At 39.3% G+C, this 15,848-nt stretch overlaps 1 protein-coding gene across 2 annotated transcripts in view; it reads right to left on the reverse strand.

Annotated features, from left to right (window-relative positions):
- thada (THADA armadillo repeat containing) overlaps positions 1 to 15,848 on the reverse strand; it is a 198,071-nt gene that overhangs the window by 131,355 nt on the left and 50,868 nt on the right. For both annotated transcript variants that reach the window (XM_061962999.2, XM_061963008.2), the window contains exons 24-26: positions 7,625 to 7,747; positions 7,414 to 7,536; positions 1,168 to 1,259 (exon numbers count right to left, since the gene is read on the reverse strand). In XM_061962999.2, coding sequence (XP_061818983.2) covers positions 1,168 to 1,259; positions 7,414 to 7,536; positions 7,625 to 7,747 — 338 coding nt within the window. The remainder of the gene's footprint in view (positions 1 to 1,167; positions 1,260 to 7,413; positions 7,537 to 7,624; positions 7,748 to 15,848) is intronic.

Consider the following 15,848-nt stretch of genomic DNA (forward strand, 5'->3'; position numbering starts at 1 on the left):
ACACACACGTACACTTTGGAAGATATGGAGCGCTCCCGAATAACTTTTTAATCGTTGGGTTTTGGGTAAAGTAGCAAGTCATGTCAAGTCAAAAGGCTCAAGTCCAAGTGAAGTCACAAGTCATTGATTTTAAAGTCCAAGTCGAGTTGCAAGTCTCTTTACATTTTGTCAAGTCGAGTCTAAAGTCTTCAAATTCATGACTCGAGTCTGACTCGAGTGCAAGTCATTTGACTCGAGTCCACACCTCTGCCAGAGACCAGTCCAGAATCGGCCTGAGTAGAGAACCTTTGTTGTTGCTCGACTTGCAAGGAAACCAATTGGCAGGAAGTAAATAAAAGACCAAACACGCAGTCAAGAGGAGTGGGCAATACCTTAGACTTTGAGAAAGAGAGATGACTGATAAAAATAGTGAAACATTACTACATAAACAGGAGCAGCCTTGGCTTGGCTAATAGAAGCCTTTAGAAGATGAGCCCAAAACAAATACAGTGAAAATCTTCCTCAAATCAGACTCAAAGACTAATAAAACTACTCTGGATTATTCACTAGAGATAGATGAAGACACTCATACTGTCCTACAGCCAATCATGACATTTTTATTCTTCCCATTTGCTGACTATCGTCACTTCAGGACCTGCTGCACAACCCAAAGTTACAGGTTCAAGTAAAATAAAATATATTTGGGAATAATACTTGATCAAGATGTGGTCTGATTTTAAAGAACAAGTCTGTAAAAGTCTGTTCGATACTTATAAACTAATAGATCGATAGACAAAATGCTTCAAATGTATTAGATACATTTTACATAGCTTGATTAGCTTACTGCATTTTGCACATATCAGTTCTCAAAACACGAAAAACAGCATCTTCTTAAGCAGTAGGGTCTTGAGAGTTGAGAATAAGGGAAAATAACAGTGTTACAACAGTGCCCCCTGCTGGTGTCGCACAAACAACTGTGTAGTAGATTAGTAGACTAATTTCATCATTAATTGCCTTAAAGTTGAATTGTAAAAGTATGGACTGCTGAGTAAATGACAACTCTTTTGCAACTAGTAATTGTGAACCTGCGTTGCTATTTGCAAATAAAGTACATGAATGAGAACCACTGCACAACTGCATGCCAATAAAAACATTTCATTCTACACCAGAGAGAGAAGAGAGGCGGACCTGTTTTTTTTTGCGTGTTCATCCCTCCCTTTCTTCACTCCAAAGATCCTTGTGATCAGAGTGCTGAAAAGAAGAGTAGAAGAATTCCTTACCTGTAATAAAATAAAAGTGGTATTAGATGGGAGGATCACAGTCGTAAACTAATATATCAAAGAAGTGAAAACACCCAATCTTCCGGTAGTTTAGAAGCAAAAAACAGCTCATGGAATAGTGAGTAAAAGATAGCATTTAAATGATCTTGAGACACAAATGTAGTGTAATCCTAGACTACGTTGTAATCTGGAAATCTGTAGTGCCAGTGGGGATGAACTGGGGGGTCCAAAAGCCAAATCAATATCTTACAAACTGTGACCACATTTTGGTCTGTCTCGCAAGGTGGCCACCTCACAAATTACATCACATCATACGTGAGTGATTCTGCTCACAATTGTGAGATTAGCGCAAATGCAAACTGAAATAAGATTATATTACATCAGCTGTGAGAGCAAATGTCTTGACAAGTAAGGCAGGAGAACAGTTTTTAAAATAAATAAAATTGCAATAAACTTGATTCCAGCATGTTAATCAAATACAATTCTAGCCCTGCCACTCACATAACTTACATCAACACCATCATGTTCTACACTTCAGACTGCAATTAATATAGATTTGATTCATGCGTGATAAGACTGTGATAGAGCCTAATTCAATGACTTATGACAACAGGCTTATTTAAAGGCACTGATGCCAATTCATTTGCCAATAATTAAGTAACACTATGTTTATATTGGAGCAGCACAGTTGCCAACAGTGAAGTAGTTCAAAGTTCCAATCTTGGCTCAGGTCTGTCTATAGAGAATTTTAATGTTGTCTCTATGTTTATTATGATTTACTCTGGGTACTCCCATTTCCTCCAACAGTCCAAAAGCATACATGTTAGAAAATTTAATGAAATTAAATTGCCTATTGGTGTGAAAGTGAGTTTGAATGGCTGTCAGTCGGCAGACCAGTAGCAAATGGAGGATTGTGGATGTATTTTCATTTTTCTTTTCGTTGAATGTGTATGTTATTACCAGGTAGTCCTTGTTTTACACCGTTTGTGGTTATGAAGACGCTCCTAATAATTAAATAAAAACTAGGACTGTCAAATGATTAAGTTTTTTTCTCAGATGAATCACACTTTGGAATTTGACAACATTGACGTGGGTAAACTCCACCAGCGTTGTTTGTTCTCTGCTAGTTGTCAATCTCAAGTACGTGTTTTGCTTTAAGATGGTATTTTAAGGCCATGTCCACATGAACAGGGAGTTTCAAAGACACATATTTGGGGTTAAAACTATCTCCATCCACGCAAGTGTAGTTTTAAAACTGTCTGTCTACAAACAAATGCATACACCTGCTGTCATGTATATTTTGTCCAATCAGAAGCCTAAAAAAAGCAGCCACAGCTGACTTAGGTGGCATTACACCTCTGTTATTATAATGTTTATTTTGATATACTACTTTGCTGCTGCTGAAACCCTAAGTTATAACATGTTTAATCAGCGACATAGTGATATATTACATATGCAGTGAAGTGTACATTATTTCTAAAATCAGCACGCACTAACGAGCCAAGGAAACCTTTTTGCATGTCTAAGTGCCTAAAGCGCACGTACGTGCGTGTGTCGCTACAAAACTCTTGTGGAATTGTAACGCATTTAATGATCAATATAGAGATGCATGTGCAATGAAGTCCGGGTGGCACTTCACCCGGACTTTATTGTCTAGGCCACCTACTCAGTGGCCTAGTGGTTAGAGTGTCCGTCCTGAGATCGGTAGGTTGGGAGTTCAAATCCCGGCCGAGTCATACCAAAGACTATAAAAATGGGACCCATTACCTCCCTGCTTGGCACTCAGCATCAAGGGTTGGAATTGGGGGTTAAATCACCAAAATGATTCCCGGGCGCAGCCACCGCTGCTGCCCACTGCTCCCCTCACCTCCCAGGGGGTGATCAAGGGTGATGGGTCAAATGCAGAGAATAATTTCGCCACACCTAGTGTGTGTGTGACAATCATTGGTACTTTAACTTTAACTTTAACTTTTATTGTACGTGTGAGAAAACCCATTGGAGCTTGTGTCCATACCTTCTTGCAGTTCAGGACCGTGGAAGGCCATTAAAAGACACTTGTTTCAGCTAAAAACAAAACATCCCGGGAGGAGCTGGACGAAGTGGCTGGGGAGAGGGAAGTCTGGGCGTCTCTGCTTAGGCTGCTGCCCCCGCGACCCGACATCGGATAAGCGGAAGAAGATGGATAGATGGATGATGCAATGAAGTTCATACTGTTTTTAACATTAACAAAGAGGAAGGGTACATCATGTTTTTTTTAGTCACTTGGGCGCGTTATAAGCGCGTGCACGGGCGCTTCCGCTGCATCTACACAAATGGAACCAACACACATAAGTTGACTTCATGATCTGTCGTTCAACAAGGTTCAAACACATGCGATAATGTTGCACATTTCTTATGACACAAAAAGTCTTGCTTGTCAAAGTTGTTCCTTTAGGTGGAGGTCCGACAGCAATCGTATCCAAAACGACTATCATTGTTGCTGGCAGCACTGTTGCAAAGTCCATTTTGAAGCGTCTTTTTTCAATGTAGAGTGAAAATAGAAGCATGTTTATGTTCAAATGTACAGTAAATCCTCTTATAGTGTGTTTAAAGGCAGTGTTGTTGAGCTTTGGAAACGCACAACCGTGACGTCAACAGGGGAGTACAAGTCTCCGTCTGAGTGGAGAGTTTTGGAATGCTACACTGCGTTTGCAAAAGTCTGCGTTTTTGAGAACAAAACTATGCATTTGCATGTGAACAAGAGGCCTAAACGCAGAGATAAGTATGCATTTTTTTAAGTGTCCGTGTTCATGTGGGCATGGCCCTAAACTTGATGTGCGACGATGAAAAGAAATGCTGTCGCTGCAAAACAAACACATTACCTTAGCTGTAGCTAAAGTTCAGTCGGAGTGTGTTTTGAACCAAAAGTGGTCACGTGGGACCTGATCACTGACGCGTACCGCCTTTTGGGTTAAGGTGTGGTCAAACCGAATGTGCAATTACTCTTCATTCATTTATGATATCGTAATTATTATTATTTTTTATTAATCACGTGCGTTAGCGTTCACAGCCCTAGTAAAAACATCATTTTGTTTTGTATATATGAGACACGCTCGAGAATTAGTTACAGCATGCACACAATTTGTGCCTCACGCCGGGTGGAAGAGTACAATTTCTGCCTCAGTGCTATACTGAAGATGGATAACATATCTTATTTGTTTTCATTTTGCACTTCATTATGTCTCCTAAGTGTAAGGAAGGCTGATCACCATGGAAGTGAAAATGAACATTAAGAAAAGCTCTGAGAAACGACAAACACCAAAATTGGCCACACTTTTTGTCCCAACCATTTGACTGTCATAACCATCATTGAGGATAAAGATGGTATGCTTGAGTATGATAACGAATGTACTCTTAAAAAAAACGACAGTATTAACTAGGCAGTGTAGTGGTCTGATTCTTTAGATAAAAAGGTTGCTTGTGCTTTGGTGTTGAAAGACCAACATCTACACTGTATCTCAGTGAGCTTTATATTGATTCAGGAGAAGGTCATAAGATAGTTTGAAACCTTGCAAAGTAAAAAGGGAAACGGAATTGAAAGTGTTTGTAGTCAGTAAAGGATGGGAAATGCAGCTTAAGGCCTGTGCTAATTTAAATAATGTTAATGTTTAAGGTGAAGCTGGTAGGGACGATAAAACAGCAAGGCAGTTTCATTATGCATTGATAAAGTAAATCAATTGTTCTCTTTTTTATAACGGTTTCATTTTAATTTTGTGTTTATTGCTATGTTTTATGTCATTCATGTGTTCTGTGTACACTATAAGGTACTTAAAGGGGTCATATTATGATTTTTTGTTTCTACATTTAAAACACTTTCTTGTGGTCTATATAACATGTTATGGTGGCTCTTTTGTCAATATTTTGCCGAGACCACTTTCTGACCCCCTCTTCAGGATGTGCCATTTTAAGGGTGGTCTTATTTATGTGCCTCCATTTCGACTTCCGTCTACTCCCTGTCAGCCATGTTGTGGCTTTTGGCGCTCCCAACGGGGTCTACTGACAGATATAAGGCCATGTCCACATAGATAAATTATGAACCTATCTCTGCGTTTAGGGCTCTTGTCCACATGCAAATGCATACTTTTGTCCTTAAACTTTTGCAAACACTGGCCAAAGGGTAGAGTTCCAATACTCTACGCTTAGCGTATGCGTGTACACGGCTTAATTGGAGACTTTCACTTACTCGAGGACGTGCGCTGTCATCAGAGAAGTATTGGAGATGACACTGCATCCGTGGTGCGCTGTCATCTCCAATATAGTAAACAACACTGCCTTGTTGGCTTTAAACACACTATAAGAAGACTTATTGTATATGTTTGTACGTAAGGATGCTGCTAGTTTCACTCAACATTGATGAAAAGATGCATTAAAATGGGCTTCGAAAGATGCTGAGACACTCTCGCCAGCTCCAATGACAGTCAGCTGTTTTGGATACGATCACTGTTGGACCTCCAGCTGATGGGACAACTTTGACAAGCAAGACTTTTTGCTTTGTGTCATAATAAAGGTGTAATATTATTTCATGTTTTTAATCCTTATTTAACGACAGATCATGAAGTTAACTTACGCGTGTTGATTCTATTTGTGTAGATGGAGCCGGGCGCCATCGTGCGCGCGCGTATAACGTGCCCGAGTTACTTAAAAAAAAAAAACATGCTGTATTCTTCCTCTTTGTTTATGTGTGCTCATGTTAAAGACAATATACACTTCATTGCACATGTAATATATCACTATATTGAGGTTTAAATGTGTTATAATTCAACTAGAGTTTTGCAGCTTTAGGCACATAACTATTCAAGGGGTTTCCTTGGCTCCTTGTTAGGGTGTGCTAATTTTACAAATAATGTACACTTTATTGCACATGTAATATACCACTATGTTGCTGATTAAGCATGTTATAATTCCACGAGTGTTAGGTTTCAGCAGCAGAGGCGCGTATGCGCGTTTCAAGCACTTAAAAATATTAATAATGTTCCCAGGGCTGTGTAAGAGCAGTGGTTTTAAAGATAATGTACATGTCATTGTATGTCTAATATATCAAAATAAACATAATAACAGCGGTGTAATGTCACCAAGTTTGCTTTTGCTGCTTCTCTAGGCTTCTGATTGAAGAAAATATGAATGACAGCTGGTGTATGCGTTTGTGCGTAGACAGACAGTTTTGAAACAACACTTGTGTGGATGAAGATAGCTTTAACCTCGGATATGCGCTTTTGAAACTATCATTGTTTGTGTGGACATGCCCTAAGTTACAACTATTCACTACTTTTGATTAAAAATGGCAAGAGCGGAGGATGCATGTGCATGTACGAGCCAATCTGCCCCGCAACAAGAAGATAGAGAAAAATATGGAGCTTACTGACTACAACTTCGGACTACAATGGCAGCCTTGCGCAAAGCTCTTAGGATAAACCTCTACCATATTTGGTGCTATCTACAGATGTCGCATGTTGAAAAACGTCACATGTCGGGGTAAATCTAAAACAGCTTGTTTGAAACAAACTGGAAATAAGGCAAGATTGTTTTATAAATATCGCTGCAGTTCCTCCATGGTTTGATTTCAAATTTTCAGGACTTGTGTCCCAAATACACAATAATAGGTACCAACCGGTAAAAAAAAGTTGGTTTTGCACAATAGGACCCCTTAAAGTGCTTGAGTGTGAAAATGCATCGCGTCACAGGAACACAACTTGATAGTAATCTGAGGACTGCATATGTTACATGTTATATATATTTATACATTAATTTGAATAAAGCAAGTGTGAAGTATTGAGGTTGAATAAATGTCAGCAATGTTATTTTTTTTAATTCGGTGAGAACATTAAGGGGCTTCTTAGAAAATATACATGACCAAAATGTTTGCGAAACCCTAACATAATACATGTTGTATACATTATACAGTCTCATTAATATAAAATTGTCAAGACTTGTAAAGGCGGAGAATAGAATATGACACTTTTGAATAAATAATTTTAGCTATTTAGACATCTTTAGAGTTCAAGACAAACATATGGTAATGTTTATTTTAGGTTTAATTTAAAAACTACTTTTAATGAATGTGAGATGCCGCTTATTACTCGTGTAAAAGCAAAGGACTGAGTAGAGAGGAACTCACTGCCCACACTGGAGAAGTGAAGCCAAGTACAGCAACCTGCATTCCATCTGACACAAAGGGAATTATGTTTTCCCCCAGTCGAGTGTCCCTGTAAAGCGCCCTCAGAATGTTCAGAGCATGGACCTGTGGGGAGATGGCACGTAAGCATGGAGCTGAGTCAAAACACAACAGGCCAATAGATACGAAGACGAGATGGGGAGCTATTACAAACCTGAGGAACAGTGGAGTTATCTGTGTTTCTGTCAGTGGCAGGCATGGCAAGAGCAATCAGCTCGTTCATGGTCATTTTCAACAGACTGCAACTGGAGGATTTGGGCTCTGAAGACAGAAGAGCCTGTGGAGAAGAAACAAACCATGAGAGACACATACTGATAGTCCAAAGGAGAGAATGCAGGAAATAGCTTGGTATAATCATACTGGAGATATGACATCATTATTGTAAAGCATATTTTATATGTGTAAGTTACAGCAAGCTATGCCTGGCTTGTAGCCTCTCACACTGAGTCAGTGGGGATCAAAACCCCGATTCCCCTTGGTAATTACATGACAGGGTTTGTTAACATTAAACAGGAAAACTTGTCTAATTACATGCTGAAATATTTGAAGGGAGTTTATTAAAAGAGTGGAAACTTATTAGGTCACACAATTGAATCAAAACACTCATAATTTAGGTATTTAAAACTAGTGATGGTAAATGTGATTATTGTCTGCTCTTGAATGGGATTGTGCTGAAAATCTTAAATTCCCCTCGGGGATTGTTAAAGTACTTCTGATTCTGATTCTTTTACTGACTCAGTGATTCACCGAAGTGAAGTGATTCACTTTAAACACTTGATTTACTCATCACAAAACGCATGCGCAAAAGCGTGCACATGGTTCACCTCCACCCCAACGCACGTGCAAAATCTCACAAATCACTTGATTCACTAATCACAGAGCGTATGTTTAAATAACGTTGCACATGATTGGCGACTGCACAAGTCTCGCCGTCATCCGTCACAGGGCGCAAGCGTAGAGACTCGCACATACTACAGTAACAAGTAATCCTATTTGATGTGCATGTCGCACAATTTAAGAGGTAACAATATCGATTCTACAATTGTGAAAAAAATGAAAGATACGTTCACTTCGTCTAGATAAACTGCAGCCTTTATTCACAGTTAATTATCTTAACAGTCTCAATAGTTGACATTGTAGTTTTCACGAACCAATCCTCATGTTTCTCTCTCTGCCTGTGAGCTACCCGTGCAACTACTGTTAATGCAATTTGAATGAGGTCGTTATATCGCCATCGTGGGATAATACAAGTCTATCTATAATAATGTGAGGCAGAGGCGGTGCAACAGCACCTGTTGTTGGTTTAAAGGTGTTAAATATTGAAGGGAATGCTCACCACTGTTAAAGATTTTTGAGAGATATTCCCATAACCAAAGTGGACTCACTACCAATCAATGTGGACTAAGTGTTACAGCACATTGCAATAAAGAAATCTACAATACACCTGATACATCATACACATACAGTACAGTTATGGACACATACAATGTGTAAAAGCGAATTCTCTGGACAAATCAAAAACTAAATGCAAAAAACAACCTGATCAATAGCGCAACAATGAGATTTTAACAGTGCAATATAATAATATAATAAATAATAGTAGGCCTAATCAATTTTTTCGCACACTTTTGGCATTCTCTCGATGAGCTTCAAGAGGTAGTCACCTGAAATAGTTTTCACTTCACAGGTGTGCTTGAAGCTCATCGAGAGAATGCCAAGAGTGTGCAAAGCAGTAATCAGAGCAAAGGGTGACTATTTTCAAGAAACTAGAATATAAAACGTGTTTTCAGTTATTTCACCTTTTTTTGTAAGCACATACAGTAACTCCACATGTGTTCATTCATAGTTTTGATGCCTTCAGTGATCTACAATGTAAATAATCATGACAATAAAGAAAATGCATTGAATGAGGAGAAGGTGTGTCCAAACTTTTTGCCTGTACTGTATATAAATATCAAAATGGGCCCTCCTAGTTGAAAAAGTTGGGAGACCTCACGGTTGTGTCATACACACATACACAAAAGCAGTCCCAGAGAAGCGACCAACAGTTTGCAGTCATGGCTGAGAACTTGCACAGTATTCTGCCTGTACAGTATTTCGAACACTGCTTTTGTAGCATAACATTATATTGTTACTGATCACTTGCGTGTGGTGTGTGTTACATGGGCATACTTACCAACCTTGAGACCTCCGATTTCGGGAGGGGGGCGTGGCTAAGAGGGGAGGAGTATATTTACAGCTAGAATTCACCAAGTCAAGTATTTCATATATATATTTTTATATATATAAGAAATACTTGACTTTCATTGAATTCTAGCTATAAATATATATTTATTTTATTGTATATATATATATATATATATATATATAAAAGAAATACTTGAATTTCAGTGTTCATTTATTTACACATATACTTGTTGAGTTAAGGGTTGAATTGTCCATCCTTGTTCTATTCTCTGTCACTATTTTTCTAACCATGCTGAACACACTCTCTGATGATGCATTGCTGTGTGGCACGCACAAAAGTGCTTTCATCAAATGCACTAGATGGCAGTATTGTCCTGTTTAAGAGTGTCACAACATTGCTGTTTACGGCAGACGAACTGCTTTACGGTAGATTAAAACGTGACTGCTGTTGTTGTGTGTTGTTACCGCACTGGGAGGACGTTATTGAAACTGCCTAACAATAAACCCACATAAGAAACCAAGAACTCGCCCTCGATCATTCTACAGTTATAACGTCATTGGGCAGGCACACCGTTTATATTGTGGGAAAGCCTGAATTTCGGGAGATTTTCGAGAGATAATTTGTCCCGGGAGGTTTTCGGGAGAGGCGCTGAATTTCGTGAGTCTCCCGGAAAATCCGGGAGGGTTGGCAACTTAGTACATGGGGCATATGACTAAAATGCTCGGAGCAGGGAGGGGGCAGGATATAATGCGGAATATAAAGCCCGTTTGAAAGTTAGTGCCCTCGAGGCATCCATATAGTGTAACCGTGGCAAACAAACACTTTACACTATAAATTATAATGATTGCAAACTAATACAAAACGTTTATCTGAAAAAAAAGTAATTCTCATGCAACCATCTCGTATAATACACAGCAGTGTATTTCTATGGCGCTGATGAAGTATACAGATAATTCAAGACAACAGTCACAGTACTGCTGACGCCAACGTATATTGTGTATACAGGATAAAATTCAAAGACACATAAGGATATACTGTAACAAGAGCTTCACTGAACAACACGACCTGCAGTGTAAAGAGAGTGGGGGGAATGTCGGAGCAAGGCAGTTTTGAGAGTTATCTTGACTAGGGAGCTGATGGGAAACATCTGGCCTTAGTTATGGTTAAGCATTAGGCCTGGGAGGGATGCAGAGATGAAGGTGGGGAGGAGAGGAGAAGGAAACAAGGTTTGGCCCCCACGAACCCCTGGGGAGGAGTGTCGGTGAAAGGAAAACACAGTCTGGCTCCTGTGAAGTGTATGTCGGGTTGGTTAAGGCCATCGTGAAGCGCGCACAGGAGGCTTCCCGGATCCAACTCTGTCATTCTGGGAAGAGAGAATAAAGGCCAAACTTCTGCCAAGGTTTCGACTTCATCTTCTCCCCAGACTTTTTCCGTGTTGGTCTATCCTTTATCTTATCTTCTCCGACTTTCCATCCTCCTTTTAAAGTCTGTTTTCTATCCTGTACTTTATTACTAACATTACCAGTTCTTCAAATAAGACCGTTTTGACACATTTGGTTTTAATCAATGGAGTATGGTAACTCTCAAGGCATTTGATTAATAAGTGTTATTACATCGGAATGAAAATCTTTTTCATATATTAGATTTAGGTACATCTATATTTGCGTTGGCCAAAGCATCTGAAGGATTACAGTGGAGTAATTATCTCTTAACTGCTTAATGCACCTAAAGCAAGGGTCGACAACCCAAAATGTTGAAAGAGCCATACTGGACCAGAAAAAAAAAAAATCTATCAGTATCCGCAAAAAATTAAAAGCCTTTTATATAAGCCTCATAATGAAGGCAACACATGTTGAGGTGGTACGGCCTACCTCCTCTGCCAGCTGGTCCTCCTGCGACGTGTACTTTCTAGTGATGTGTGAATCAATACTAAAATATCGAAACCGCCGATACCAGATCTTTATGCTATAGAATCGACTCTTAAATCAAAATATCGATACTTTAGTTATTTGAGATAATGTATATCACCAGCAGCAATACAGTGGAATGTAACTTAACTTGTCTAAATGAAACATGATTGGTAAGAACTACTTTTTCTTTCGCCTAAGTAAATACGTAATGCGCAAGCAAGAAAACAACTGGCAGTTAGAATGAGTCACTCAGTATTATAAAACAATTGTATGTATACTTGTATTGTAGATAATTTGGAAACACTGCATACAGAGTTGAATTTGAATAAGCGTTTGAAGATAATTCTTCAAGAGCAGCAACACTTGAAATACACTATACTTCAGGGGTTGCCAAACTACGGCCCGCGGCACGGAAAGTCCCAAGTGAAAAAATAAAATAAAATGTATTTTATTTTTTTATTTTTTTTTACTATTTTTTTTTTCAATCTGTCCTTTATAATCCATTTTCTAGCGCTTGTTACTCTCGATGTCTCCTATCCGCTCAGGCAAATCATATTGTCTAAAAATGCATTTTCCCATCGATAACGTGACATCATAGCGGAAAGTACACACTCATACAGCCCGGCAAAATTGTTTTAACTCAATGCGGCCCCCGAGTCAAAAAATTTGGGAACCCCTGCTATACTTTTTACAGACACATTAGGTATATTTACAGAAAGTATCGGATTGGTATCACCGATACCAGCTAGAATTTTACTCAGTATCGGAGCGCGAAGAAAATCGTACATCACCAGTGCTTACCATGGGATGACCAGAACTGCCTTTTTAGGGCCACATCCTCCTACCTCCGACTCGTGCAGTGAGAACAACGGGAGAGACTCCCCGCCAACGCCGGCAAAGCGTCCGTTACAGACACGCGCTGGTCGTGACCGACCTACAAAGTTTCCCGCGCTTTCCTTCACTTACGAAACAGCTGGCAATAGATGGCGCGGCCGAGGACCCGCTGCAGACAACGGTAGGCGAGGCTACGTGCAGTTTATTGTTGTTTTTTATTTTTTAAAACTTATTTTCGATATGCAAATCTACGAGAAGTGGACAGACTCTTTTAAATATATTTACAGAGGAGTATGAAGCTGGCGACCTCAGCTGCTTACTACTCTGACTTGGTTGGATAAATGTGGGAAAAAGGAGGCAGCACACAAGTAGAACGAAAGTAAATACTAAATATTAACTACTGTATTTACTTAACTACATGCTGTAAAAATAGTTAGTGACACTCCATTTGTGCAGTTATTAGCCTCAACCCAAGTGAACAGAATGCTAATGCTAACAAGCTAACGCTAAAGCTGATTTGTTCGTGTTGTCGGCGTGAGATAAACACTGACATTTATTATTTATATATTGTTATTTACAGCTGAAACGGACCAAAAGGAATCGTCTGAACCTAATGAATTCATAATTTACCGAGAAGACAACTTTCTGACTGTTGAACATGGCGGACAAAAGCCTGACTTTTTATAAACAATTCGGTACACTTTATTTTATAAATAATACCGTTTTTGTATCACTTGGAGCCATTTCAAAGCAGCATAAGGTCCCAAGAGCAACTGTGCAGGCAATTGTTCGTAAGTATAAAGTGCATTGCACAGTTTTGTCACTGCTACGATCAGGAAGAAAACGCAAGCTATCACCTGCTGCTGAGAGAAATTGGTCAGGATGATCAAGAGTCAACCGAGAACCACCAAAAAGCAGGTCTGCAATGGATTGGAAGCTGCTGGAACACAGGTGTCAGTGTCCACCGTCAAGCGTGTTTTGCCACGCCATGGACTGAAAGGCTACCGTGCAAGAAGGAAGTTCTTGCTCCAGAAGCGACACCTTATGGCTCGTCTAAAGTTTGCTGCTGATCACATGGATAAAGATAAGACCTTCTGGAGGAAATGTCTGTGGTCAAATGAAACAAAAATTGAGCTGTTTGGCCACAATACCCAGCAATATGTTTGGAGGAGAACACCATTCTTACCGTCAAGCATAGTATTATGCTCTGGGCCTATTTTGCTGTCAATGGAACTGGTGCTTTACATAGATTAAATGGGACAATGAAAAAGGAGGATTACCTCCAAATTCTTCAGGACAACCTAAAATCATCAGCCCAGAGGTTGGGTCTTGGGGGCAGTTGGGTGTTCCAACAGGACAATGACCCCAAACACACGTCAAAAGTGGTAAAGGAATGGCTAGAATAGCCTTCCCAAAGTCCTGACTTAAACCCGATTGAGAACATGTGGAAAATGCTGAAGAAACAAGTCCATGTCAGAAAACCAACAAATTTAGCTGAACTGCACCAATTTTGTCAAGAGGAGTGGTCAAAAATTCAACCAGAAGCTTGCCTTAATCTTGTTGATGGCTACCAAAAGCGCCTTATTGCAGTTAACTTGCCAAGGGACATGTAACCAAATATTAACATTGCTGTATGTATAATTTTAACCGAGCAGATTTGGTCACATTTTCAGTAGACCCATAATAAATTCATAAAAGGAACCAAACTTCATGAATGTTTTTTGTGACCAACAAGTATGGGCTCCAATCACTCTATCACAAAAAAACAAGGGTTGTAGAAATTATTGAAAACTCAAGACAGCCATGAGATTATGTTCTTTACAAGTGTATGTAAACTTTTGACCACGACTGTATACACATACATACATACATACATACATACATACATACATACATACATATATATATAAAAATCTCCTGATGATTGAGGGAACCCCCTCATGAAACAGGCCTGTAGAGATGAAGTAGTCTTGTGATTTTTTTTCCCACACATACATACATATATATATATATATATATATATATATATATATATATATATATAGTCTATATTTCTGTGGTTTATCCATTATACGATGCTCAATACCGGGGTAGAGCGGAATATACAGTACGTTAGGTCAGGAAAAAACACATAATACATATATACATATATATAATACTGTGACTACACATAATATGTAGACCTAACGCATACATATACATATATAGTTAATTGAAGTAATTACATAAAACGTGTGCAAAATGTTTTGAATGTTAAACAGGGTGTGTTGCCAAACATCTTTTTACATGCATATTTTGTTGCGGTTCAGAACTACCCAATGGTAGTAGGGATCGGTCGATACCAATAAAAGAAGGCCGATATATACTATATATATATTTTTCACTTACATTTGCATACATCTGCAGATACCAATATTTAGTATTAAAAAAATAAAAACATTGTGGTAAGTAGTGAGCAGTGTTGGGTTAGTTACTGAAAACCAGTAACTAGTTACAGTTACTAGTTGCTTTATTTCAAAAGTAACTCAGTTACTAACTCAGTTACTTACACCAAAAAGTAATGCGTTACTGTGAAAAGTAACTATTTAGTTACATCTTTTTTCTTCTTTTTTTTTTAAAGCTCCCATTAATGCCCTTTTAGCCTTCATTTCAGTACTGTTATTGCACTGGAGAATAATACAATGTGTTGATCAACTTGACATGCATTTGCATCACTGAACTCTGCTAAGCAATGTGCTCTACATACAACACACAAAGACAAAGATATGTTTCAAAGGGCCAATTTATTTCAGGCCAAAACAAATTGACACAACTATTTTAAATAGCTGCAACATAACATACATAAGTAACAAACAGCATAATAACAACATAGCTGTAAACCTGGCTTCACCTAAGGAAGGCACACGTGACATACACAAAGCCTAACCAGGCAGATTTGAATTGTTGTTTTGGGCAGTAGATGGGATCTTTGATCCAAGACACAACTTACATTTAACTAAAATGTTCTTTTCTTTGTGCTCAACAAAAGAAAAGAAGTGAGATTATCTCATACTTGCCAACCCTCCCGAATTTCAGTGCCTCTCCCCGGGACAACCATTCTCCCAACTTTCTCTCGATTTCCAGCCTGACTTAAGGCACGCCCCCTCCAGGTCCGTGCGGACCTGAGTGAGGACAGCCTGTCGTCACGTCCGCTTGGCCAACCAAAAAGTAACCACAGAACACTAAGTGTTCTGTGGTTACTTTTTGGTTGGCCAACGGTTTACGTTGTATAGCGCACCCCCCTCCCCTACCCTCCTCTCCCCTCCCCTACCCTCCTGTCCCCTCCCCTACCCTCCTCTCCCCTCCCCACACTCAGACACACACACAGAACGCGCCTCCGCTTGTGACACAAGACATTCAGAAGGATGACACTGCAGCGCAGAGCTTCTGTTTCTAGCCGATACTAC

Source organism: Nerophis lumbriciformis, linkage group LG02 (assembly GCF_033978685.3).
Source record: "Nerophis lumbriciformis linkage group LG02, RoL_Nlum_v2.1, whole genome shotgun sequence".
Lineage (NCBI taxonomy): Eukaryota > Metazoa > Chordata > Actinopteri > Syngnathiformes > Syngnathidae > Nerophis > Nerophis lumbriciformis.